Source organism: Eulemur rufifrons, chromosome 7 (genome assembly GCF_041146395.1).
Source record: "Eulemur rufifrons isolate Redbay chromosome 7, OSU_ERuf_1, whole genome shotgun sequence".
NCBI classification, from domain to species: Eukaryota; Metazoa; Chordata; class Mammalia; order Primates; family Lemuridae; genus Eulemur; species Eulemur rufifrons.
This window is the reverse complement of record NC_090989.1, coordinates 262,520,089-262,547,795: the sequence shown is the minus strand read 5'-3', so window position 1 is coordinate 262,547,795 and position 27,707 is coordinate 262,520,089. Positions and strand designations below refer to the sequence as shown.

Sequence of the window (27,707 nt, the reverse complement as noted above, 5' to 3'; positions counted from 1 at the left end):
TTCTGCAGTGGATTTGCTCCCCAGGTGGCACTGAAGGGAGAATGGCTTTCTGTCCTAAGGAATAGCACAGGGGATGAGCATTGGTGGTGACGATTGGCAGTAGGTTCGAGTTTTACTGAGAACTTGGAGGTGGTCCAGGCATAGAGAGGGGGACAGCTATGGCAGGTAGGTTGGAGGTGGCCCTGGCATGGTGGCCGCTGTCAGCAGCCAGCCTTCCCCAGAGTCAACCAGACAGAGGCAGCACAGGTGGCCCTGCTCTCCCACAAGGTGACCCCAGCACACCCCAGGACCGCCTCTGGGGTCAAAACCGCACCTCTGGGATTTTTGGATTTCCCAGGATAAGGAGACCAGGGAGGGGAAAAAAGCCTTCCTCTTTGCCAGCAGTCTTAGAATCTCCCCATTTGAACTGTAAAAGAAATCCTTCCTCATTTGCAACTCCAGCTTTAAAGTGGCACATGTCAGTTATCCAGCTTATTTTTGTTATCTTTCACATTTAGAATTTGATTTTTCTGATTACATAAATAATACATGCCAATTTCTCACATTTAGTGCTATTCATATAAATGTCTGGAAAAAAAATGTTACCTAGAATCTCACTACCCTGAGAAAACTGCCACAAACATTGGTTATTAGCTTTTCCTGCACCTCTGTGTGCAGCCGTGCACACAGGACACAGTAGATGACATTTTCATAAGTGAGAAGGGACCGAAGATCTCTAAAATCATCGACACCACCTGCTCCCATCCCCCCACAATGTTTGCATCTTTCCTTTTCCTGTACCCACACAAACCTGTACGGCTTGTTGTCTGTAGCCGTCTGCTATAGGTCTTTGTTGTATAAAACAATATCACCAGTTTCCTTCCGTCTTGCTTTTCTCCATCAGCAACGACTCTCAGAAATTACTCCAGGTCACCTAGAAGGGCGCCAGTTCTTCTTAAATGGCTGATTAATATTCTACGGCGGGCTATGTTAAGTTGGAAGCTCTCCACTCCACTTCCTCCCAGCCCTCGATCCTTGCAGACGCAGAAGAGCTCTGAATTTGCACCACGAAGACAGCATGGTGCGGTGGGAGAGCAGGAACTTTGAGACCAGGACCTAATTTCCGTACCACCTGGCATGATTATGCAGAAAGAAATTTTTAAATAATGATGATGTTGATGATGATGATAAGGACTTATTTGCATTATTGGTTTTGACCTTATTATTGACTTTATGGATTATTCTAGATTTAATTTTTTCAATGAACACTTTATTCTCATGGTTCAAAATAGCATAACACATAAAAGGGTACACAGTGACAAGTCTCCCTCCCATTTCTGTCTCCCAGCCACCCCATTCCCCAGCCCCATAGAAGACCACTATTACTGGTGTCTTGGGAAGGTGCTTTGTGAATTATAAACAATTTTTATTTTCTTTATTGCATTTACTCCTCCTGCCACTGTACAGTAGTAGAGGAGATAACACGCCTGTGTTGCAAATGAGGAAGCCGGAACTGGGAAAGATGAAGACGGTAAGCACAGCCTGGATTGGGCTCCCCAGTCTGCCAGGCCGCAGGCCCACCCTGCCAGGCTTTCTGTCCGCTGATGAGCTCACCATGAGGCTCACCGAAAGGGAGCCGATCACTGATCCCACACAGAGCAAGAGCTCACCTTTCCCGCGGAGTCATCGGTTCAAAAGCCTGGATTGTTCTCTCCAGGGAATCAGCGCTCCTGATTACCTCAGTGGGATGTGACAAAGCCAAGGCCTGTCCCACCTTCCGCTCCCCTCCCTGCCTGCCTTCTTGCAGCATCTGGGAGCACTTCTGGTGCTTGTGCAGCCGGACTGCTTTTCATGCCTTTTCTCTGTCTGCCCAGTGTCTGCCTCCAGGGCCTACAGGACAGAGGCTGTTTCTGCATCTCTCTTGCTACCCTGCCAGGAAGCCTTTCCTGATGTCCCTTGATGGGAATCTCCCAATGCTCAATTGAGAAAGATCACCTGGGCTTTCGTGGCCTTCAGCCCACCTGATCCTTACAATAAGCTCATGAGACAGGCACGAGAAACTGAGGCTCAGAGAAGACAAGTGACCTGCCCCAGGCCCCACAGCATGCAAGTGGCCCCCTGGGACTAAGCCAAGGGGTTGCATGTGCTTGGTCTGTCGTACCATGCCACCTCTATGGAATGCCTGCATCCTTTGTTTCTGCCTCTTCTGAACAGATAGGATCACAGAGGTCAAGGTCATGGACTTGGAGATCAGCAGCCTGGCATCAAGACCTGCTTTTGGCACTCGCCAGCTCTATAATTTTGGGCACGTTCCAATCTCTGTAAAGTCTGGCCAGCTGAAGAGTGGAGCTGATGATGAGATTTGACTCAAGAGGCCCTTGGGAGGTCACAGCATGCGATGAGAAAGTGAGACAATGAACACAGCACCCTCAACAAGGGCCAGGTGGAAGTGAGCAGTAAAAGCTGTCTGTTAGGATTTTTAAAGATAGCTTGCCTATACTTTTAAAAAACATACTTCTAGATCCAATTCTCCTCCTTTGCTGCTGGCGGACAGAGGCCTGGACTCACTGATCTTTGAGTTGGGCGGAGCTTTGCCCAGAACAGTTGACATGTGAGCTGAGGCTCAAAGTCAGACAAACAAGGTGCAGCCAGCCAAGACCAGCAGGAGCGAAGAACTGCAGGTGTGACAGTACCTGGGGTTTTCCCAAAAAGAATGACTCGTTCCATGTGGTTGGATCTAGCAGGTGGCCTGAGGAGGCTGGGGAGCGATAAGCCCAGAGAGGTAAGGAGGGACTAGACCCTTCCAGAAAGACGGTTAAATGGGTAACAGGACTGGCTTGTGTCCTGGGGGCGAGGGTTCCTAATGGAAATCAAACCAGGCTCCTAAGTCTGAAGCTATTTTTAGTAGGATGGAAAGAAACGGAGTCTCCTCAGCACCTCCAGCTACCTCCCTACTGATTGGCAGCAGGGCAGGATTTCTGTTGTTGAATGAACTCATCTGTTTCTCTTCCCAATTGCATGTTTTCCTTACGGTTAATTCTGGTTTCCCTAGATCTGCCCTTCCCACTGCCGGGATAGTTTTAGACAAAGATGATCTCTTATGAATTTGGGAGTAGAAACACTTAGGAACATTCAATTGTAAAACCAGAGGAGTTTTGATTATTGGGATAAAGGATCAGCCTAAAATAAGAAAAGACAAGAAAACAAACAAAAAGCTGCCTCTTTGTGTAGTCTGTGTGCAACATAGCAAAACGAACTGCTAAGTTTCTTGCCAAAACCATGGCGAGAAAAATTTACTGAAGTTTATATTGAACAAGAGATGGTACGTAGAAAATAACACGGCACCCATAATTTCTAATTTTACTCATATAACAGTCACCAGTACTCGCTTAGTTTAATACACCATCTTTATTGTCTTATTTTTACGACCATAAGAATATTTCTAAGCATAATCTAGTTTCTCCCAGCCTTGCCAACCTGTGGGTAGTCCTCGGGTTACACTGAATAGTATTAACTCATTTTTCTCAGTCTATCCCTATAATAGGCAGAATAATGGTCCCCCAGAGATGTCCATGTCCTAATCCCTGGAACCTGTGAATATGTTAGGTTCCATGGCAAAGGGGAATTAAGGTAGCAGATGGATTTAAGGTTGCTAATCAGCTGACCTTAAAATAAGGAGACGATCCTGGATTTTCCAGGTGGGCCCAGTGTAATCCATCACAAGGGGCCTTGTAAGAAGGAGAGGAGTATGAGTTGAAGGAGATGCCACGACGGAAACAGAGGCCTGAGTGATGCTGCCACAAGCCAAGGAATGTGGGTGGCCCCTACAGCTGGAGAAGGCAATGAAGCGGATTCTCCCCTAAGGTCTCCAGAGGGAACACAGCCCAGGGAGAGCCATGTGAGACTTCTGACCTCCAGAACTATAAGATAATAAATTTCCCTAGGCTTAAGCCACTAAATTTGTGGTCAGTTGTTGCAGCAGAAATGAGAAATTAGTATAATGCCCTGACTTGCTGCCCCGGGACCTGGGCCCTTTCCACCCGCCCCCCGAGTCTCACTGTTTTTTTCTGGACAGATGCCTTGGGCCTGACTCATGAGGTCTTGCAGATCCTTCCCTCACCTCCTCCACTCCAGCTCCTTTGGTGGTGTGTGATGCCCACGTGGCCACAGCCATGCTTTGCCACCGCTGCGGTGTCCTGCGGTGTCCAAGACCCCCCATCCCAAGGGGCCATCTTGCAGGACACATGGAGCATCCGATGCTTGAGTCTCCAAAGCAGTGCTCTGCCCTGCATCCTCATCACTTCCAACCCCACCACTGTCCCTGCAGGAGCCGAGGGAAGGTTCTTTGTGTTTCACTCGGGCACCTGGGGCTCAGGGAGTGTGGCTTGTCTCCCTGTACAGGATCTGGAGCTCCTGCCTGCAGTCCTATCCCCTCAGGGTGCAGTCTTGGGGAAGGTCTGGGGTCTGTCCTGTCCCCCTACCCGGGTCATATGTCCCATTCCTGGCTCCCCTGCCCCAGGCTCTGAGTGCAGCTGCCCTGCTCCTTCAGCCAAATCCCCTGCCGTAGACGAGCTTCCGTAGACACACCCACTCACCACCAGACATGCTCAGATGCATCTTGTCCCCCAGAAGGCCTCAGGGACCTTCTTCCAGCAGCACAGAAGAGCCCAAGAGTGTTACTGCCCTGCCCTGTTCCCTAACCCGTGTTTCTGGAACCTCGAGATCCCCCACAGTGGACCTGTTCACCACAGGGGCTTTCAGGACCTTGACTTGCCAGTAGAGAAGCCACTAAAATGTTGTTCTTAGGAAAGAAAGATTCCATCATCTGAATTGCCCCTGTATGGCCACCAGCCCTCCACCTGCAGCCGGGCTCAGTGAGCAGAGAGGTCTCGCTGTGGCCACGTTTGTGCCTGCAAGATTTGTGTTCCAAGGCAGCCTCTTCTGGAATGAGAAGAGGGTGTAGCAGGAACTGAATCCCATCCTCCCTCCCCTGTTCAACCCTGATGGATGTCAGTAGCAGGCAAGGGTGACCCCCAGGCCCCCTCCCGGCCCCAGGGCTGGCTCAGCCTCTCTGGCGGGGCCCCAGGTGGCTGCCTTAGGCTGACAGAGCAGTCAGAGAGGGGAGGGGTGTCCTGTAAGCTGGGTCAGGGGCCCACCAATCAGACCCTGTCGCCGCAGCTGAGTCTCTTGTGTGAGCTCATTTGCATAATTTGGTTCAATATTTACTGAGCCAACCTCATTTTCTGGGCTGTCTCCATGGCCGACAGCTGGGAAGGCTGCAATTACAGCATTACTGTGCACGCAGGGAAGCCACTGGGAGCCCACACTGAGAGGCAGCTTCCAAACAAACCCAGCCCTAGGGGAGCCCCGCCTGGGTCTGCCCCAGATCTCTGCAGCTGGAAGTCGGCCTAGGCCACAACTGCAAGCCAGCTATACCCAGCCACAGCCAACAACAACAACAACAACAACGGCAACAGTAAGAATAACGGTTACTTGTTATTAAGTTAGAAACAGCTGGCTTTTGTTGGGTGCTTGTGTGCAACAGACACTGGGCTAAGTACTCTATGTGGAATTTCTCACTTCATCCTCACAGCAGCTATGGGAGGAAGTGCATCAGTTAGGAATGTTTCATGCAACTGTTTTAGAAAAAATGAGACTGTGTTCGCCCGGGAAAAGCCCAGGAAGAGCATTAGCTTGAGGCACAGCTAGATTCAGGATGTGAATGATATCATCGAGGCTCAGTTATTCTCTTGCTAACTGCTGACTTCGTTCCCAAGCTCTGCACACGTGCTCGGGGCTGCCGCAGCTCCAGGCCTATACTCAGGCCGTTTCAGGGGTGGGGAGTCTGAGGCCATCCGCCAGAGTCCTGAGATCACTAGATCGAACAGGCTTGGACTCTTGGAGCTAATCCAGAATTCGGACTGGAAGGAGGGAGGAGGTGTCTGTGGGGTGGGCCTCCTGGGATCTGTTTACCTGACTCAGGAGCCTCTTGGGAAAAGATGAAATTCTTCCTGAGGGAAGAGAGGATGGGGAAACATACTTGGTCCAAAGACTGGGGAGTTCTGGGGGGGAATGAGGGGCAGTTCTGAGCACAGTTCAGCAGCTATCACTGAATTCACCATCCTTTCCTCCCCACTGACTTCAAACCTAGCGCTAGGGCTTGAATTGTGTCCCCCAAAAGGTGTTGAAGTCCAAATCCTTAGTACCTGTGAATGTGACTTTCTTCGGAAATGAGGTCTTTGCAGATGAGCAAAATGAGGTCATTAGGGTGGGCCTGATCTGATTGTATCCTTATAAAAAAGGAAAATTTGGACACAAGGAAACCCATGCAGGGTGAAAGCCACGTTAAGACAAAGGCAGAGATCAGGGTGAAGCATCTATAAGCCAGGGAATGCCAGATATTGCCAGAAAACCTCCAGAAACTAGATGAGGCATGGAAGAGACCCTCCCTCACAGCCCCGGAAGGAACTCGCCCTGCAGACACCTCGATCTCAGACGTCTGGCCTCCAAGACTGGGAGACGATAAATTTCTACTGTTTAAGTCACCTACTTTGTGGTACTTTGTGACAGTGGCCCTAGGACACACATACATCTAGGTTCAAGGGGGGAACACATGTAGTTAAAGTCCACAGCTGGAGGAAACACTTTTCTACAACTTCCGTGGGCCCTTGGGAGATTGAGGCATCAGCCACAGAGATGTCGGCTCCAGTTATTTGAGGGTGCCCTCCGCATGGACGTTCCTGCCATGACACCGGGCAGGAACGTCCCGGAAAGAGACCCCAACAGACACTAGCACCGCAGCCCAGCTGAGTTTCGTCGCGCTGTCAACAAAAGGAGACAGGAGGCCAGAGAGCCAGTGGTGGGTGCCATTTCTTCCTGATGGGAGAAGGGAGGAGCTGAGGCCCTGTCATCGGGAGAAACCTGCCCACGAGGTCAGGCTTCTGCTCCTGGCTCTTCCACAACAGGGAAGACCTGCCTTCCCAGGCCCATCCCGTGCTGACTCACCCCTGCCCCTCCCTCTTCCAGCACCCGCCTCTGCAGTCCCGTCCTGCCCCTGCTTCTCTGCTAACCCTGGAGCCTCTGCCTCGACTCACGTGCACTTCTGTCATCCAAAATCCTCTTCAAGAAGTTTCCTGCCTGTTCCTGCTGCACCTGGGCCCAGAAGCTCCTCCCCCGGCCCCCTGATAGAAGTAGTGGCCCCTCTCTCAGAATTCTCTCACCCCTTCTTCCTTGGCAATGTTCCCCTGAACGTTCTAGAGTATCAGATACTCCTTCTACAGTATTAAGTAACTCTAGTATTACAGTTACTTAGGTCCAAACCTTATCTCCTTTTTTTTCCTGCCTCTTGAATGGGCCAAGTTCATCCTCAGCTCAGCCCCTCTCTGCTAGCTGCTCTTCCTGTTTTCCACAGATCTACACGGAGCTGCCGCCTTCTCATCTTCTGGATCTTAACTCAAAGGTCACTTCTCAGAGAAGATCCCTCTTCCCTGATCATCCTAGCTAAAGGTGCTCCCCAGCCACCCCATTTTGTGGTCTTCAAAGCACTTGTCATTGTCTGAGATTAGTTATTTGTGGTCTCAGTCAGGGGCCAGCAGGAATATGAAGCCCACTCCAGGTAATTCAACAGGAAGAACTTAATATAGGGAATTAGGAGCAAGGGGCTAGAAGAGCAAGGTGCACTCCAACTGCAGGAAACCACTCTACCCTGAAGATGGGAAGAACAAAAGAGGAGGGAGGAAATGGGACCACCCACGGAAGCTAGAATCACTGGGCCTGGTGAAGGAGGCTGGACCACGAAGGTGGGGCTGTGGAGCAGGAGCTAGAACCATGAAGGAGTAGAGGAGATGCAGATGCAGCCCCTGCCTGAGACCTCACTGAAAGTGAGAGAGAGAGAGAGAGAGAGAAGACGAGGAGAAGGAGGAAGAGGAGGAGGAGGAGGAGGAAGAGGGGGAGGAAGAGGAGGAGGAGGAGGAGGAGGAGGAAGAGAAGGAGAAGGAGGAGGAGGAGAAAGAGAAAGAGGAGGAAGAGGAGGAGGAGGAATGCTCTGACTTCTTCCTTCTCTCCAGTGCTTCCACTGGACAAACTTAGGACCAGCTGGCGAGGAAGCCTGGGAAAGGTAGTTTGCAAGGGAGGCCACCTCTGTGATACTGAGAAGAAAAAGGGACAGGTAGGAAAACATCTGGGTGCAGACAGGCAAATGACTGGCACATTCGTTCATGTGTTCATTGTATCTCCCACTCATTTAGGGCAGGAACCTATTGTGTTTATTCTCCAGCACCTGGAAATGTCTGAACATAGGAGGCTTTAATGGATATGAGGCCGACTGATGTTAAGACCGACTGATTGAGGCCGATTCCTGCTTCCTGAGAGATGGAATGTATTTGAGCCTTAGTATAGACATTCATTAAGTGTAGTTAAAAATAGCCACCCACAGTTTGGTTATGATGAGTGAATGAGAAACTCTAAGTACACATGCCTAAAATTATAGGCAGCACATAATAAAGGTTCCATCGAGCATTATAGACTTCATGAGCTCACCCATTTTTCAGTTGTATTAATACTTGGCCGTAGTCATCAGACCCACACAGACAATGGTTTCCTATGGACTACTCATGTCTCCTGAGATGCTAAAGTACAGCCATGTGCCGCATAATGATGATTCAGTTAAAGACAGGCCACCTATACCATGGTGGTCCCACAAGATTATAACAGAGCTGGAAAATTCCTATTGCCTAGTGACGTCCTAGCTGTTGTAATGTTGTAGTGCGATGCGTTACCTTTTCTATGTTTAGATACACAAATACTTACCATTGTGTCACAGTTGCCTACGGTATTCAGTAACATGCTGTACAGGTTTGTACCTAGGAGCAATATGCTTCAACATATGGTCTAGGTGCGCAATAAGCTATACCATCTAGGTTTGTGTAAGTACACTCTGTGATGTTTGTACAATGACAACACCACCTCACGACACATTTCTTAGAATGTATCCCCCTCGTTAAGTGACGCGTGGTTGTGGTTTTAAAAAAATTAGCACTAACATTTTAAAGCATGCCTCGCCATTTATGATATACCTTTGCAATAATAACCTCATTTGATTCTCTCTAAACATCCATGTGAATTAGGTAATAAAAACTATTAATTATTGAGAGCTTATCCATGCCAGGTACTGTGCTAAATGCTTTGCATCTATTAAATCTCATCTTCGCATGAGCTCTATAAAGTGGATGTCACCGATGAGGAAACTGAGGCACAGAGAGGTTAAGTAACATGCCAAAGGTTACACAAATGGAAAATGGGCGAGCTGGGATTTGAGCTAAACCATCTAACCACTAAGCAAGATGCTGTTCTAGTTGGTTCTGCGAGACAATCAGACTAGAAATGATGCACAGCTCTCGCAGGTGGTAAGTTGCAAAACTGTATCTTTCCCACGTCTGCCAGTAAAGCTCGGCGTCTCCATATCTTTCCATAGCATGAAAGTAGGGTGCTGTGGCAGCTCCCTGGGTTCAGTGGGCAGCAGTCCCAGGGGCTCAGGACCCCGAGCAGACACAACAGGCACGCATGGCAGCCAGGTGGCGCTGGGGCGGGAACAGGCATCCACCTACTTAACTCTTTGCCCCAAGCCGAACCTGCACAGTAGTGAGCGTGTAAGGAGGGGCCCGTGGGCAGCAGCCCTGGAGAGCAGGGTCGAGCCTGGAGCAGCTCTGTGTGTCCTCGTGCCGCACCCACCCCGTGCACACAGCAGAGGACCAGGAAATGCCCGCTGGGCCAAAGAAACAGCAGCATCTTGCTGAGTTGGGCCTGTGGGAGTTTTTTTCCACACGCCAGCACAGAGGAGACACTCAGAGTGGAAACAGTGGCCCAGTCAGTCAGCGGCCGCCTTCTGGGGCTGCCCACACGCACCTGGGGTGGCGAGCGGCGCCCACATGGTGGATGGCCCCAAACCTTTGTGGGAACAGCGGGCCGTAAGGCAGGCAGGTCAAAAGTTTGCCCATGAGAGTCAACATCTCTGGGATGCTAAATGCAGCCCCGGTGGTGTCTTGGACTTGGTTTTGGAAGAGTAAAAGGACAGGAGTGGAAACACAAAGTCTGCAGTTGAGCTAAGAGTAGTGTGCCAATGTTAGCTTCTCAGCTGTGACAAAGGGACCCTGGTTACTACGGTGTTAACATGAGGGGAAGCTGGGCAAGGGGGACACAGGAACTCTCTACATTATCTTCCCAAATTTTCCTGAAAATCTAAAATTATTCCCAAAAAGTTTTATTAAAAAATTTTTTAAAATTCTCTGGGAGGAGGCCAGGCGCGGTGGCTCACGCCTGTAATCCTAGCACTCTGGGAGGCCGAGGAGGGAGGATTGCTCGAGGTCAGGAGTTTGAGACCAGCCTGAGCAAGAGCAAGACCCCGTCTCTACTAAAAAAAAAAAAAAAAATTCTCTGGGAGGGAATCCCAGCTCCATTACGTGGTCTGTAAGTCATTGACGCTCTCTTCATAAGCCTTCGCTTCTTCACATGGTGACACACATCTGGGGATGATAAGGGTCCCTGCCTCGGAGCATGAATGGCGTTTAGTCTTGTCCGGCACAGAAAAACTCAGTAGTTGTGGGCTGTTGTTATTATCCACGCAGTCTGAGAACTGCTTTCGCAGGTCGTGGGAGCCGTGGACACCACCCCTCACTCCCCCTTCACGGAAGGACTTGCTGCCCAGGGGCAGAGAGCATCACATCTGGTGACCGAGGGATGGGGGCTGTGGGGTGGTGTCTGAAGGCCCAGCGGCTTCAGCCAGGCGTGGGCCAGCTCTGCCAGGCGATGCCTGCCCCAGGTCTCCCTGTGGCCCGGCCAGGGCTCCCTCAGGGCCGCATCTCAGTTGGCTTCTTCCCCCACCCAGCTCCTTCCCAGGTGTGGATCCCTAGTAAACACCTTGCCCTGAACTCCAGCTCACTGTTTGCTTCCCAAGAACCTTATCTGCGGCCGTTGGTACTGGGAGCCGTCCAAGAAAGCAGGTGATTAGATGGGGCTTGGGAGTGTGTTACTCACCTCTCAGCTGGCAAGGAGGACCCCGTCACCATGGCGGGCAGAGCGTGGGCACACCCTAGCACAAGGCGGCCTCTGAGTGTCAAAACTTTCACCATGGTGAACCGGATGGGGCTCCTGTGGGCAGAGTGTGCTGCAGGCAATGAATGTTCCGGGCACTTGAACTTGGGGGTCTGGGTGGGGATAGTAGCTATAAAGTTGACAGCATTGCACTTCTCATATACTCATAGATCTGTTTTAGGATTTTCTATTTGTTCCATTTGTTCGCTTTGTCCTACGCTGTTCCTTTAGCTATGGCTTATTATTATTATTTTTTTTTTTTTTTGCAAATTTTTTCTACATAGCTATGGCTTTGGAATATGTCTTAAAAACAGGTAAGTAGGGTAGGTATAAATAATAGTTATCATTACAGATAAAGACACTCAGGCTCAGAAAACTTGAGTAAGTTGTGTAAGATCACACTGTTAATAAGTGGCAGAAGTAGGATTTGAACTCAGGTTTGATTAGCTCAAAGACTGGGCTCTTTCCCCTCCACCAGGCTGTCCTCAGAATTGGCTTTCTTTCCCATGAAGGAAAAAAGAAGGGGATGTGTTTTGATTGCATGGGCTTCATGCTCCCAGCCTCAAAGGAGGTCAAGTTCCTTCTCTGGAGGAACTGACATTTCCTTTTGGCTCCTGGAACCAAACAGAGAAGCCACATGTTGGCTTCCCTTGGGAGCACCCAGCAGGGCAGAGAGAACCCGTGCTGAACTCAGGACCCAGAGAAACAGCCCCTGCTTCAGCCGGCTTCTGCTTCCTGTACTGTGGCTGCAGGGAAGGGCTGGGAAGCCTCATAATTGTCTTTATCTTTTGAAAATAGATCTAAGCACACCTGTCCTCTGCTAGAAACAAGACAAACAAACAACACTACTCTGCTCCAAGCAAAAACAAAACGTGCAATGGCTCTTCAGTGAAGCAATAGGCTGCAGACTTTTGCTTGTTTTTGTTTCTTTTTAGCCAATATACCTCTTTTTTTCCTACAATAAATTCATATGCAGAAGCCCAAGATGTAAAACATTAAGGTGTAGCTTTATAGGCAAGTGGCCTGGAGCGCCTCCTGTTCAGCCACCTCCTTGTGCCTGGCATATAGTAGGTGCTCAGTTAAATATTTGTTGACTTAATGAAGTAGACCTTGGGGCCTGTCTGTGGAACCCAGTTGGCTGTCCACTGACTTTGAGCTCAGGCTGGAGCCTCCCATATGGCATTTTAAGCTCCTTACAAATTTGGCCCTGTCCTAACTTAACCTCCTACCCCCTAGACCAATGCCTGAGCCACACCAACAACCTCATCATTCCCCAATTTGCTTGGTTCTTTTTAGTACCTGTGCCTTTGCAAAAGCTATTTCCTCAGCCTGGAATGCCTTTCCTCCCACTTCTCCTGCGCTGTGAACTCTTACTAAACCTTTGCAGCCCAGCTCCATGAAACCTTCCTTGATTTCTTGTCGGTTACCCTGCAGGCCCCATCTCTGTGAGGATTATGCATCTGCTCTAGTATAATACTTGCGGTGGCTTTGTAGAGCTCTATCTGTCACAGAACTCATCGGGGCAGGCAGGGTTCAGGGCTCTAAGCCCACGTCCTCATGGCACTTAATGCTCTTCAAACATTACATGAATGAACGAATAAGGGAATCAGTAGCACGACCTCAACACATGAATATGGAGATAATAAGTCAGCCCAATGGAGAGCTGTCATTTGGGGAGTCAGCCCAGCACAGACGTCCCGGATGGAGGAGCCCAGTGGCAGACACCTGGCAATGTTCATCAAGCACAAAGAAGATGGCTCTGGGAGGGCCAGGAATCCATGAGGCTGGGTCTCCACCATGGACAGTAGAAAGAGCAGCCTGTCAAGAGCTAGTTCCTCTAGGAGTCGGGGCCTGCCGCTGCCTGAGGACCCCTCTTTCCCAACCCCAGCCCTCCCTCCCTGCTCACTCCCAGACCCAGGCCCTGGAGAAGACCCTCCCACTTCCACCCCCCTCCACCCCAGGCTGGGGAGGAGTTCCTCCCACACTCTCTAGCTCCTGCATTTCCTCTGGAATCCTGTAGTTGGCTGTCCTATGGGCAGATACCCACAGCCTCTTTTGTCCCTGAAAACTTGTCCCAGTCCCTTTCCCACATGGGAGCCCTTTTGGAGGGCTAGGGTCTGTCTTCATCTGTCATTCTCTCTGTTGGTCTCAGTGAGTATCAAAAGATGGGGTTTGCCTTAGGGGCTCAGTGAATATGAAATACCAAGCACAACTCTGGCGACAGAAAGGTCACTAAATTCCATCAGCAAACTCTAGCCAGGCCCAGGGTGGGGACAGAAGCCATGAGGAGCTTCACTGTAATAGAAAACGTGGTGAGCAGGCAATGGCAATAGTGGGCTATACACATGGACATACTTGCTTTAAGCACTGACTGTATGCCAGATGCTAGTTGCTGTCCTGTGTGCCAAAGTCTTGCTCATCAGATTATGGAAGGATTATTGAGAGTTATCAGATTATTTAGATGAGAAAACTAAGGCTCACAGAAGTAAAATGACTTGCCCAAAGTTTCACAGTTAAATAAATATCAGTGCTGTGGTCAGAATCTGTGTTCCTCTGCTGCAAGAACTTTGAAAATAAAAGCCGTTCACTGATTTCTTTTTCCCCCTCACTAGGGAGGGAAGCATCAGGGAAGGCTTCATGGAGGTGCCCATTCACCTGGGGCTGGAAACCCCGTCGTTGATTCATTTCTTCAACCAAATTTATTGAGCACCTACAAGGTGCGAGGCAATAAGGATATCTAGAAGAATAAGATGCAGACCTGCCTTCAGGGAGCTCACAGCCCTGTGATGGAAAAAGAAATCAGCAAAAGCAATGCTTTGTGTCAGGGGAGTATGACAGGAGAGTCCATGGGAGGCTCAGTCTAGTGGGGGGGGTCATGGGGGGGTCCTGGTCCAGTGTTGGGGGGTCATGGGAGGGTCCTGGTGCAGTGTGGGGAGGTCAGGGGAAGGTACTGGTCCAGTGTGGGGAGGGAGGGGAGATCATGGGAGGGTCCCTGTCCAGTGTGAGGGCTCATGGGAAGCTTGGGGAGGAAGGGATCTCTGGCTGAGTCTGGAAGGCTGACTGGGGAAATGAGGGGAAGAAGTGTCCAGAGACCCTGGAGGAGAATGTGCAAAGGTCTGGCAGCCAGCACTGTTTCCCTGGGCCCTGAAGCTGGCTAATAGACGGCCACTGCATATGTGTGTGAGTTCCAAGCTCACAGCAGGAAATTTATGAGACCTGGGGCTAGGGCAAGCCCACCATTGCTCAAAATTGCATTGTGTAGCTTGAGATTACAAGCTTTGTAAGTCATAAAGAAAGGAATACAGTAGGTTGCAAAAGCATTTCAGGCCACAGGGATGAATGGCCCTTAGGAAGCATTCTTGGTTCACTTTCCCCAGACACCTCCCCCTGGCTAGGGGCTGCAGGGGCCTCTGGCTGAAGAATCCCTGTGGTCCAAGTGAGGGCCATTGCTCCAGCTGGAAGGTGGCACGTGCACTGGGTCAGGGCTGGAGAGTGGAGAGCAGGGAGCTTTAGGAGGTGTCACAGGCCAGACAGGGGATCATGCAGTGACCTTATGCATGCTTTGCAGAGAGCCCTCTGGTTGCAAGAGCTGCCTTTGTTTGGATGGGATTTGAATGTGAACAGGTGGATTCCTCTAAAGGGCCAGAATTGCCCACCCCTCCCCTACTCCATTTACGTAATATAAATCTGAAAGAGAGAGGGGAAAAATCCTATCTGACTCCAAATCCTACTAGCTTTCTCTGTGCCCTTCTCTCTATACATGTCTTAGGAGGACTGAGGTCTAAGACCATCTCAGAGACCTGAAGAAAATCTCACTCTCTCCCCGACAGTAATACTCGAGTAAGACAGAAAATCGGCACAAACGGGGCTCCCGGGAGGCCAGGATCCAGGCGAGTGCCCATCCTCTCAGCTGTGTTCTAGTTATGAGAACTTGGGCTCACGGCTCACCCTCTTTAAACCTCGGTTACTTCATCTGCACGGCAGTTCTTAGGGTTAAATAAGTCAAGGCAGATAAAGCTCTTGGTACCCGCAGTTGTCTAGCTTTAGTTCTCCTCCTTTGCCTTGTAGAGTCTGGGCAGTAAAGGCCAGCATGGGCTGGGTCTCCAGACCAGCCTCTTCCCTTCCTCCCCATAACCCGATTCCCTATGTGTCACTTCAAGTCTTTCGGTGACCTAGAGACGCTGGTCCTCCCCTGCTGAAACTGTGCGGCTCTCCCTCACCACCAGGGGGCGTGTCAGCGCACGGTGGACAGCATTTGCCTTCCTCCTTTCCAGCCTGTTCTATGTCAGGTCCTGGCATTTTCTCATCACCTCCTTGGGCTTTTCGTTTTACTTTCCCTCAAACAAACCCTCCAACTTCCCCAACTCCACAGCCTTCAAAGACTTCAAGCACAATTCCTTCCAGTTCCCTTGTTATTGTAGGTGCTGAGCTCTCACTACTGCTGATAGAGTAAGTTTTGCTTTTGGCTTTGACACGATGTTTCCTAAAACAAATGTGCAAATAAATAGTTATGGTCGGATGTGCTTACCCGTGTACCACATGCTCAGAGAGTGAAACAAGGGAGCAATCCTCTGCTGGCTCTGGGGCAGGAAAGCCTTCACAGAGCCGGGAACATAACAGTAGTGGGTTTTAAAGGTTGAATAGGAGTTTATATGAGGAGAGAAGAATATGGGAGAATTTTTAGGTAGAGTGACCAGCATGTGTAATTGTGTCGGGGAGTGGAAAGGCCTCGGTAACCAAACCTGGTTGAATGTGGTGGGGCGGGAGGGAGACCAGGCTGAAGGTGTAGATTGGAGCAAGTTTAGAAAGGCTGTTCAAAGCCAAGAACAGTTTAGAGTTTGCTATCCCAAAAGCAGGAATGGAGAGCGGTATGGCAGAGAGACATCGATCAGCTCAGGTATCTGATCTTGCAGCTGTTGTCTCCAGCAGACAGGAGTGGACACCTCACCTGTGCCCCAGAGTCCTTCCCCAGCAATGTTCTCTGAGTCTCGTCTAAAGTGGAAAAACCATCACCTAATACAGCAGTTCTCAAACTTTTTGGTCTTAGGAGGAACTCTTTCTCATCTTAAACATTATGGAGAAAACTAAAAGAGTCTTTGTTCTTGCAGACTTTATCTATTGACATTTACTTGATTCGAGATTAATATTTAATTCATCCATAATAAATCCATTATATGGTAGAATTTTCAAAAACATCTTTTTATGAAAAATAACTGTTATCAAAAAATAGAATACTGGCATTGTGTTTGATTTTGCAGGTCTCCGTTGTCTAGTTTAATAGAAGACAGCTGGATTCTCATGTCTGCTTCTCCAGCCTGTTGCGATGTCACATGTCACATGTCACGTACCCTTTGGGAAACTCCGCTACATACCTGTCAGATAGCGGGAGTAAAAACGGCAGGCAGAGTCTTAGTGTTTTTATGAAAATAATTTTGATCTCCTAGTTGCCCGTGAAAGAGGTCCTCATACCAATACCGTATGGTAAGAACTGCTGGTCTAGCAATGACCAGGCAAATCACGAGAGGAGCGAATAGCTGTCAAAACAGCAAGGAGGTTTGAACTGCACAGGCATAAAAAAACCAAAAACCAAAAAACAACCACAAAAAACAAAAAACAAACAAACAGAAAAAACAGCAAGGAAGGATAAAGAAATCAGGAGGGATGGAGGCTGAGCTTAGGGAATGTAATGGAGCAGGAACTAAAGGGAGACTGTCACTTTAGGGTGAGTTTGGAGCAAGCATCTTAGGCTTGCCCCCTGGCTCTGCCACTTGGCACCCGGGCAGCCCTGCCCTGACTGACTGCAGTTACCCCATTTGTAAAAGGGAAATACTGCCGCGTATAAGTAAGCACTTAGCACAGAGCGAGACACTGGACTTGTAAACGTTAGCTCCCTTTTCTTGGGCCATAAGACCTTATGAAAAACTGCAGCATTTGTTTAGTTGCTGGGAGATACACGTAAGTCTGTGGTAGGCTGCTTTTGCTTCTGTGACATGGGTCAGACATGGACCCCAAATGCATAGACACCTTGAAAATTGGTGTATTCACATAGCCACTTAGTCTAAGGCCACAGTGGGATGTGGCTGCCAAACCAGGAAGCTCAAATTTAGGCTGCATTAATTGAGGTATCACGCACACAACAAGGGAGGTGAGGGCTCCCTCTGTAGTTCCTATTGCTCAGACCCTCCCTGAAGTATCACATTCATCAGGGTGGGGAAGGGACTTAGTATATACTCACTGCAATAGAGGGCTTTTTTTTTTTCCTAGCATGAAATAGATTTGGAGACAGGGTGGGACATGGTCAAGGAGAGACACAATCACTCTTGCTAAAGACCCGAAGGACTGACACAGGGAAGAGGGGTTAAATTGGCTCAGGGTGACCCCCAGGAGTGAACTGGGGGTGGCCTGGGCAGAGAGGGCGCAGGGAGCCTGATGTAGGGACACTTCAGTCACTGGGGCATCTCAGATCTAAGAGGTCAGAGCTGGCGGCAGTGAGCGCCAGTCACTGGAAGTGGTCAGGTGGAGGCTGGAGGTCACCGGTGAGGGAAGCGCTCACTGCACTCGTCACTGGGGACACCCACAGGCCCTTCCCAAATCGGAGTTCCTGTGCCTCTGGCAGACTGGAAAGACTGTCAGGGGAAATCAGAAGAAACCTCGAGAAGAGAAGGTCGGGCCCTTGAGACAGGTGGGAGCAGCAGGTTTGCCGGGTTCTCCACCAAATTCGACCTGGAAGTTGGGTGTAGCTGCCAAGCCCATGGCCTAGAAACTGACAGGAGCAAATGCAGCATTGCTCAGAAACTGTTCATAAAAATGAGAACTTTGTTTCTGACATGCGGAATGTCTGGGCGGTGCTGCCCAGCTGGGTGGGAAGCCCGCCAGCAGCTCGGGAAGGCTGAGGTGGCCCCGGTGAAGCAGAGAAGACAGCAGCACCTGGAGATCAAAGAGACACTCGCCCTCTAGAAAAGAACTCAGCGACACTGTCATCGCGGGAGAAAGGCAGACAGAACTCCTCCCAGACTGGCTTTGACTTCAGGGCAGGCAGCTGGCACCCACATCAGAACACAAACCTGGCCTTTGTAAAGATGCTCTCCAATCCACTCCCCTGACCGCCACCAGCAGCCCCAGGCAGGCATCAGCAGTTCTGTTTTACAGACAAAAACAGAACACACAGGTTTTCCGACTAGTTTTCGGACTGACTAGGCTGAGGTCACCCGGCTGACGTGGGGGTGAAGATGGTGACGGGGGCCCGACTGCCTCCAAGTCCCCACCCAGGCCCTGGGACCTGGCCTGGGCACGGGCTCCTCGGAGCCCAGCTGTCGTTCTCTCCACTAAGTCTCAGACGCACACGCATCTGGGACAGGCGGCAGAACCCGCGGGCTGCAGCCGGCTCAGTGTATCGTGTGTCAGTCTCTCAGAATCTGGTGCAAAGGTCCCTGGGGCTGAGGAAGGAGGCACAGAGCAGGCTTTGAGCCACTGTTCATTGTCTCTCAGCTGCTTCGGCGGCTGTCAGAACTGAAGGGGGGCGGGGGGGCGGAGGAGCACAGAAAAGGTAAAGAGAGAGCCTAGGGCCACAGGACAGATGACAAAAGGTGTCCCAGCGATTGCCCACTGTCCACTTACCCGCCAATATTGCTTCAGCATCTCCTTCTGCCCAGCTCTTCACTAGGCTCTGGGGTGGAGGTGAAAGGCACAGCCCGGGACTCCCAGGGGCTCGGCTGATGCTCTCTCATTCAAGGCTTTTTTTAACAAGCAACGGAACAAATGTGGACAATTCTTATTCAGGGTTTCACTTTGATGGCAGGTATTTATTTACAAGTGGCTGAGGGAACAGAGAGAAGTTCCTGGCCCAAATGAGAGGGGACAAGGGGGTCATGGTAAGGACTCCGGATACAGAAAAAGCAGCAAGATAAAGGGTGGGAACAATTCCAAACCACATGCAGCCGCAGTGATGGCTGGTTGTTTGCTGAATGTGGAATCAGAGGAGCAGCATGTGCCGAGACGGAGATAGGACAGAGCACAATGCTCTGGGGGCCACGTGGCCCCGTCTGCTCACCTCGTCTCCGTCACCACCACGGCCTAAAACACACGTTGGTCCCAAGCCCCAAGTAGGAGGTAGGCTTTTGGGGGCACAGCAACTGGAGAAGACTCGGCCTTTTTAGGCCTTCCCTTTTCCACATACGGAACCACCATTAGAGGAACGCTAAAATAAGAAATGATCTAAACACATTTCTCTTCCCGTCAGAAGTCCACTGAAACATGAATGCCCGGCTGGGCAGGGACGTGTCAAGCAGGGTGGCAGCCGAGTGCCAAAAAGTGGAGGCGAAACGTACGCTGGGGAGAATGGGGGAGCCAAGGTTCTCACTGTCCAGGAAGGAGTTAGCAATACGGAACGGGAGAAGACAGAATGAACCATTCTGGCATTGGATCAGAATGAAAGGGGCCAGAGTGAATGCAGCTTTTAGAATCTACGTATACGTATAAAAATATAGATGTAAATGTGTATGTTATTTTTTGTGTGTTCACGGAGACGGCTCGGGACCAGTGAGACTCCAGTAGCAGTGAGCACATCTAGAAGAGGGTTTTGGCTTCTAAATTCAATCTCCATTAAAGGGAACTAGAACTCCGCCATATGTGGCGGATTCCAGAACGAGGGCACAGGAAGTCCAAGAGCCTGTAATAAGTTATTGTTCCAGAAAGCAGGGTACTCAGAGAGGTAAGGGCAGATCAAAACACAGAAGCCAGCCTAAGAAAGCCCATGATGGCAGAACCTGGGACGATTCAAGCATCAAAATGATGACAGTTATAGTGGCAAAGTCTGGGCTTCCAAAAAAAAAAAAAAAAAAAATAATGATAGTAATAAATTACACACTATTGAATAAAATAGGAATCCAGGTCCATATAGATACAAATAATAAATGGGGGAAAAAGAATGCCAAAATACAGGAAAACACAAATGTAGAAGGAATCATGGAATTTGAAAAATCACCACTTGGCAAACATTATAGTAATAATTCAGGCAAGAAAAATCAATAAATACTAAAAATAGTGGGGATAATCTTGATGTGAAATAAGATATTTACAAAGGCTCAAAATATCTCCCTATAAAATACTTACCAAATACAAAGGGACAAAGAGTAACTTTCCAGCGGAGAAGCCTGGCAGACACCACCTTCCTCAAGTGGTCGAAGTGGACATCAGCAGTGACAGGATAAAGCGATGCCCTGTGACACTGCAGGGACGCAGCGGGAACATGCAGCACTTCCATGCTTCCTCCTCAAAATGCACACGAGTGCTCACGAAACGCCATACATGAATTGGAAGACATCCTATAAAACTGTCCCATAGTCTCAAAAACAAACAAACAAACAAACAAACAAACAAAACAGTAAAGGTCACGAAGACCAGGGGACTGAGAAAGTGAACTGAAGGAGACGAAATGAAATGCAGCATGTTAACCTGGATCGGACCCTTTTGCTGCGGAAGACATTGAGGACAAGTATAAAATTTAAAAGGGTTCTCTAAGGGGGTAGTTGGGGGGGGGGTAATATGGGAGCTCTTTGTGCTGTTCCTGTAACTTTTCTGTAAGTTTGAAATTATATAAGGAGGAAAAATGCTTATTGCTTTTTGTAAAAATGCAAATATGGTGTAAAATTATAAAACCACCTTGAGTTTACAACACTTAAAGATCTCAGTAAAAATATATTACAATTAAAGTAATAAGTAATCAACTAGTAAAAATAACTTTGCTTTTGGATAATTTTCTTTGAACTGGAGAGAATATAAAAATTAGTCAAAATACTGTCAAATAAGCAGAAGCAGGCCTAATTCACCAAAAGAAAAAAATTGGAAAAAATAAATCCTAAAATAGACTAAACACGAACCCCAACCCTCAAGCTCTTCTAAGACATAGTCCCACCACCAAATATTCATTCTCAACCAATTTGGAAATAATGTATTTAGTGTCCTTCTAATCTTCTATTATGTGCAAACCAAACACACCTGGCTTGTATAATTGTACAGCCAACCCCCTTGGAAGCAGTTTTGAGACAATTTGGACTTTGTTACAGAGATGGAAGCTGTCACCAAACATCCCTTGAGCCTTGAGGTGGCAATTCAATTGGCAGTTCCGGTTCTGTCTGACACATGTTAAGGGTGGTGGGGCCATTAACAGGTAAAAAGATTGTGATGGTTAATTTTTTGTCAACTTGACTGGGTGAAGGGATGTCCAGATGGATGGTAAAATGTTATTTCTAGTGTGTCTGTGCTCGTGTTTCTGGAAGAGATCAGCATTTGAACCAGCAGATTAAAACTGCCCTCACCAATGTAAGGAGGCATCACCCCTTCTGTTGAGGGCCCACACAGAACACGGAGGCAGAGCTAATTCCCTTTTCTTGAGCTGGAATAGCCACCTTTTTTCATCCTTGGGCATCCTGGGCCTTAAACCAGTGCTCCCTCCCTCCCACTCTGAACTTACACCATTGGCTTTCCTGGTTCTCCAGCCTGCAGCCGGCACATTGTGGGACTTTCTAAGGCTCCGTAATTACATGAGCCAATTCCCATCATATATCTCCTCGTTTTTCTGGAGAACCCTGATGCATACAAAGCCCATCTAAAGAGCTAATAGAAGTGGAGGAAACAGCTTTCCAATCTTTCCATCATGGCACACGTGATACTAGTACAACACATTGGGCAAAACAGATAAGGCTGCTTGGGGTTGGGGCTGAGGTGGCCAAGTTCCCCAGCTGCCTTGAAACCACCCCACGGGCTGGGGAGAATCACTTATCTCCAAACAGCTAAACCTTTGCAAGCTGAGTTGGAAGGTGTGAGTAGGAAGATGAGGGGGGCCCAGACCAAAGGCAACAAGAACGAAGTTTGACTGAGGCATGAGGCAGAAGACTGGGATGCCTGTTTTCCAATTTTTGCTCCTGGAAGCTGAGTTATACCTGTTAAAGGATCCATTACCGTCAAGATAAGATGTCTCTGTCACAGTATTTCAAGCTCAAAGGCAGAGACGATTTTGGTACCCACAGTACCACACACATGAAGCAAACCTGTCATCATTGCTTCTTTGGTCCTCCCAGCCTCCTCTCCATGGTGAAAATCCTAAGTGAGGGACTGCTGCTTTCCAAATTTAACTACTTCACCATAGTGAAGGCTCTTTACACCCAATTTGTCACTCTTTGTCACTGTCTTTGCAGTTCCCCAAACATTACTGATGATGCTCTTTTTCCTAGCAAATCCAAGCTTTCACTCTCTGCTTCATCACTGCCCTCCCCATCCTCCCATCCCAAACCACAGTTTTGGAAGCTACCCTGCCACCAAAACAGGGTGGCCATACTCCTCCCTCTGGGGTTCCACCTATTCCCCTCTTCCAGCAGTGGTTAAGATGCTTCCTCCAACTGACCCAACCCTGAACCCAGGCCTAAGGAGTCCCAGATGTATTCATGACTTTTTTGTTTTGGTTGATTTATCACTATGCCAGGAGCTTTTGACAGTGTGCTCAGTGCTGAACTTCACTTTCTCATTGTAAGAACAAGAAATAGTGTAGTAACAGCAAACGGTAATTGTCAAAGTAGTTGCTTAGACCACTTGGTTAGCACAAGGCCCACATGCTCCTTTCCTTTGTGAGTGGATAATGGGGGATAATACAAGTCCTCTGGCAAGAGCCTGTAGTTAGGCACAGGGAAGCCAAACTAAAGCTAGGACCTGAAGTCAAGAGTCCAAGAATGCCAGAAAAGGAATAAAAGCATCATATAGTTTAACATAGGGCAGACTAGTCAGTCTAGAATGGGGCTGACAAACTTTTTCTGTAAAGGGCCAGACTGTAATTATTTAGGCTTTACAGGCCATACAGTCTGCTGCAACTATTCAAATCTTTGTAGCACAAAAGTAGCTATAGTCGTATATAAAAAAATGAACATAGCTCTGTTTCAATAAAACTATTATGGACACTGAAATGTAAATCCTAACTTTCAGGTGGTAAGTCATTTAAAAATGTAAACACCATTCTGTGCCCATGGACCACACAGAGGCAGTAAGCCAGACTTGGCTCATGAAGCTCTAGTCTGCCAGCCCCCGGCTTCGAAGAACAAAGTGGAAAATGTACAAGGGAGGCGAACCGCAAAGACGGGTACCTGAATCTCATGGCTGGAAAACCCACCAAAACAGACTTGGTCAGAAAACACTCCCTGATACTGCTTACTTTGGGCAGAATATTTTGTAGCAGCCATAGGCTGGCTGATAAAAGACAAGCATGGAAAAACAGAATTCTATTGCAATCTCTAAAAGCCCTCATGAACCTTGACTAACATCCCATGCAGTATCCTGTCTCTGTGTGGATGTGTTGGTTGAGAAAAAACCCAGGAGATCCAATAAAACTGATCTATGCCTGGGCCTCCAATATACTACATTCACCAATTACAGAAGAAAATAGAAGTTATCGGTGACAGAGGTGTTGCTAACTTTCAATCTAAGATTCTATGTGATAGAATCATTCAAAAAATGAGCAATGCAATGCTGGATGTATTGAAAATATTTTATACTCAATTCTCTAGAATCCTAGCCAGCTAGTACAGGAAAAAAGAAATTATACTGGAACACTTCAGTATTTTTAAACAATAAAAGAAATATTTGACTAGAGGACAGCATAAGAATTTCACAAATACAAACTTAGGCTTCCTCACATTTCCCACAGAGCAACTCAACAATAAAAATATTTCAAGAAATAGATGACAGTATACCTCAAATGCAAAATTCCAAAGTCAAACAGCCACTTACATTAAGAGATTTACCAAAACTGTTTGTAAATTAAACAGTAACAGCAAAAGGCACAAAAGCCTATTTCTTTTATGGTGTCTTGGTTGATTCATTAAGAAGCAGATAAACAAATTACTGTAAGGAACGGTCAAAACTTGGCCTGAGCTGTCTTCTGGTAATTATTAATCCTACTATTTGTAGATTTGTTGTCCAAGGACAAGAGCTCCATGCCACCAACTTCTGCTGTCACCTTCCAGAGAAAAGAAGCGGCTGCTGCTGGGGTTTTTTTTCCTCTTTCCAGTTTTCACTGTGCTCTGAGCAGTAAGGTAGCAGATAGAATGTCATAAAATAAATGAGAGTATTCCATTATTCGACCAGAAATGCCACCCTTTTTTCCCAACTCATTGCTCTGCCTTGAAAGATGTATCGTATTTATGAGTCCTCATTTAATTCTCCTGAGACATTATGCACGATCCATTATAAAACATACAGGTAATACAAAGTCCAAAAGCCTGTCAAGTTTATCGAATAAACACATGAAAATTAAACATGATACACTGTGAGGGAAATCATGGTTTCATTTATTTTCATATGAGATAGGTTACGAGCGCATGACGTAAAAGCTTAAAAGTTACCACCAAACTGTGCTAAGGACACTGCAAGAGATTATGCAGGGAGAAATCTGTGCAAATTCATCTTCTTACTCAGTATCAGATGATTAAAAAAAACTATTTCTTTAAATAGTCTTGTTTATATTCAGGAAAATAGATTTGAAAAACTGAACAAGTAGAAATCTGCCCCCTCTTTATAATCAAATAACAATGGCAACGAAGGAGACTCCAAAGAAAAAACTGAAGATGAAAAAAATCCAAATAAAAGCCAACACTGCTATTAAGATTTTTCTTTTAATATGCCATGAGATAGCTTGATTGTATATTTTCCAAAGTACGTTTCCAGCCACATCTTCCCACCCTGCCAAGAGATTTCACCAGTCTTTCCAATGCAATAAAAGATGCTGGATTATAGTTCTGTCCACCTTCTCTTTTTGAAAGCAATATAATACTAATGACTTTAATGGTAATACACTCTTATCTAATGAAGAAAAACATTTACAAATATCAGAAAACCAGTTTTGAAACATTTGCATTAATTTTGAACTACATCAGCATTTTGTGGGTTTTATAAAAGGGCAGAAGTTTGAGTCACGACTTGCTGATAAACACATTTCTGCTGAGGGAAGGGGAAGGGAGGGAGAGTAAATGCTGCATTTCTCCATTGGCCCCAAAAGTGCTAATTTTACAAAGGGATACATCAAAAGCAAACATGCAATGGTTGTTTGAAAACTTTTACTGCAATATAACAATGAAGTAAACAGTAATTAGACACCTACCAATTTTTTCCCCAAAACAAACAAAAAATGTAAACAGGAAAATAACTCTGCCTATTCTTGTACAGCTTTTCAAATCATGTTAGAAGGGTCTCACATTCAATGATCAAGAAATTTTAAAATAGCAGTAATTATTTTCATCTTAAGAAAAGTTTCCCTTTCTCCCCTCCCACCCTAAGTATTTAACATGAAAGAATGGGCTTCCTTACACATTAATTTTATACTTATTTGTGAAGCAGCAACAATTAACCATCAATAATTTGGCATTTCTGTTTACAGTTGCTACAAAATTTTTTAAAATTTCACAAAGCCATTATCCAGTGTTGCCATGAAACAGAGACTGTAAATTCTAGGTAGCAAAGATTCTTTCTGAAACCAATGTTAAGTCAAAGAAATATAAAGCAGGGCATTACACTAAGTTTCTGGATCTAGTACACTAAAAAGAGTGAAACCTAGGAAAAGTTACCTACTGTTTTATAGAAGAAATAAAGACCTGCAAAAGCTGATTTTTGGTTGTATAATATTTTACACACTGTGTGGAGTCGCGGCATCTGCTAATTGCAGCAGACATGCACTGTATTTATCCCTGCCCTATATCCTAGATCCCTCCCTCCCCACCCCTGACAATCTACTACCTTATACCAAGTATTGTGGATATGAGCCCAAGTCATCCCAGACAATCCAGTGAACAAAGTTAGTGTAATGCACTGGTGTGATGTGTGAGATACAAAAAAGTCCCTTTCAATCTTCATCAAAGTTCTGCTGTAGAAGAAAATTGGCAGCCAGATTCTCATTCTTCTCACAAGCAAAATATGCTTGTATCACAAGTCCTTCAGGAAATCCTAATGCCTTTAACTGGAAGAAAAGAAGGAAAAAATATATAAATCCAACCCACCAATTATGGCACATTTAATTTTCTTTACATATTATAGATTCCAGCATAGCACTACTAATAGATCATTACTTAAAAACATACTATAGGCGGGGTGTGGTGGCTCACGCCTGTAATCCTAGCACTCTGGGAGGCCGAGGTGGGTGGATTGCTCGAGGTCAGGAGTTCGAGACCAGCCTGAACAAAAGCGAGACCCCCGTCTCTACTAAAAATAGAAAGAAATTAGCCAGACAACTAAACTATACAGAAAAAATTAGCCGGGCATGGTGGCGCATGCCTGTAGTCCCAGCTACTCGGGAGGCTGAGGCAGGATTGCTTGAGCCCAGGAGTCAGGTTGCTGTGAGCTAGGCTGACACCACGGCACTGTAGCCCATGCAACAGAGCGAGACTCTGTCTCAAAAAAATAAATAAATAAATAAATAAAAAATAAATAAATAAAAATACTACAATCCAAAACAGCTCTTGAGAATTTTACATGAATACATCTCTATCTGAATATGGATTTACTGTCCAACCTGAAGGGCTAGATGGAAGGGCTAGATGGAACCTAGACCCTTTCCTTTAACAACCACCCAAAAAAGTCTTTGTTCCTAAAGTTACTAGACTAATAGATAATTATGCAAACACTCTTTGGCATTAACACTAAAAACTAGCTGCTAACTTTTGTGGTTTAAAAAGACCCTATAGAAATTTGTAAATCAAATGATTTTTAGTATAAGGATGAGTGTACCTGGAGAAAATTTTAACTACCTCACTTAAATTACATTTTATTTGTTAAAGCAACTCTTGTCTTTCATTCAGATTAAACATCACTCTCAATCTCCTAGCCTTATTCAACACTTCATATCTGAAAAACAAGTGATCAATTATTAGTAATATTACATGATATGTTTTGAAATCAAGACATACAGTGTTGTTTGGTTTTTATCTGCTTAACATTTATAGCATGTTCAATGATGATACCAGCTACCTAATTTCATTTTCCTGGTCTATTAAGAATTGCCTGTAATTCAATACTCACTGCTTTTAAAAGTCTTTAAAAACTTGAGTCAATAACCTAATTCTCTAGGTAATATTTGTCAGCCAAATGTTATATATAAACACCCTGTTCAACTGTCTCAATCATCTTGTGTTAGACTATATCCAGAAATGACCTTTAAAACTGGGTGAAAATCCCAATTCAGCATAAATAACTATTCATCCATGCAAGCAGAAGTGAAACTCAAAAATGAGTTTGCTATCCAGGTCTTGTTCAGATTAAAGTTAGGCCAGTTGAAATAAAAGATAGGGTACAATCCAACTACCTGCTTGTACAAAACACACACTCTAGATTCAAAGACACACGTATCTTGAAAGTAAAAGGATAGAAAAAGATATATACCATGCAAACAGTAACCAAAAGAGAGCTGGTATGGTTATATTGGACAAAATAGATTTTAAAGATAAAAATTATTACTATAGGCCGGGCGCGGTGGCTCACGCCTGTAATCCTAGCACTCTGGGAGGCCAAGGTGGGCGGATCGTTTGAGCTCAGGAGTTCGAGACCAGCCTGAGCAAGAGCGAGACCCCATCTCTACTAAAAATAGAAAGAAATTATATGGACAGCTA

General features: G+C 46.9%; 1 protein-coding gene across 1 annotated transcript in view; it reads right to left on the bottom strand.

The window, feature by feature from the left end:
* Nucleotides 1-24,380: 24,380 nt before the first annotated feature.
* RAD23B (RAD23 homolog B, nucleotide excision repair protein) overlaps nt 24,381-27,707 on the bottom strand; it is a 43,309-nt gene continuing 39,982 nt past the window's right edge. The window contains exon 10 of the mRNA XM_069476647.1: nt 24,381-26,062. Within this exon, the coding sequence (XP_069332748.1) occupies nt 25,949-26,062 (114 nt within the window). The 3' untranslated portion in view covers nt 24,381-25,948. The remainder of the gene's footprint in view (nt 26,063-27,707) is intronic.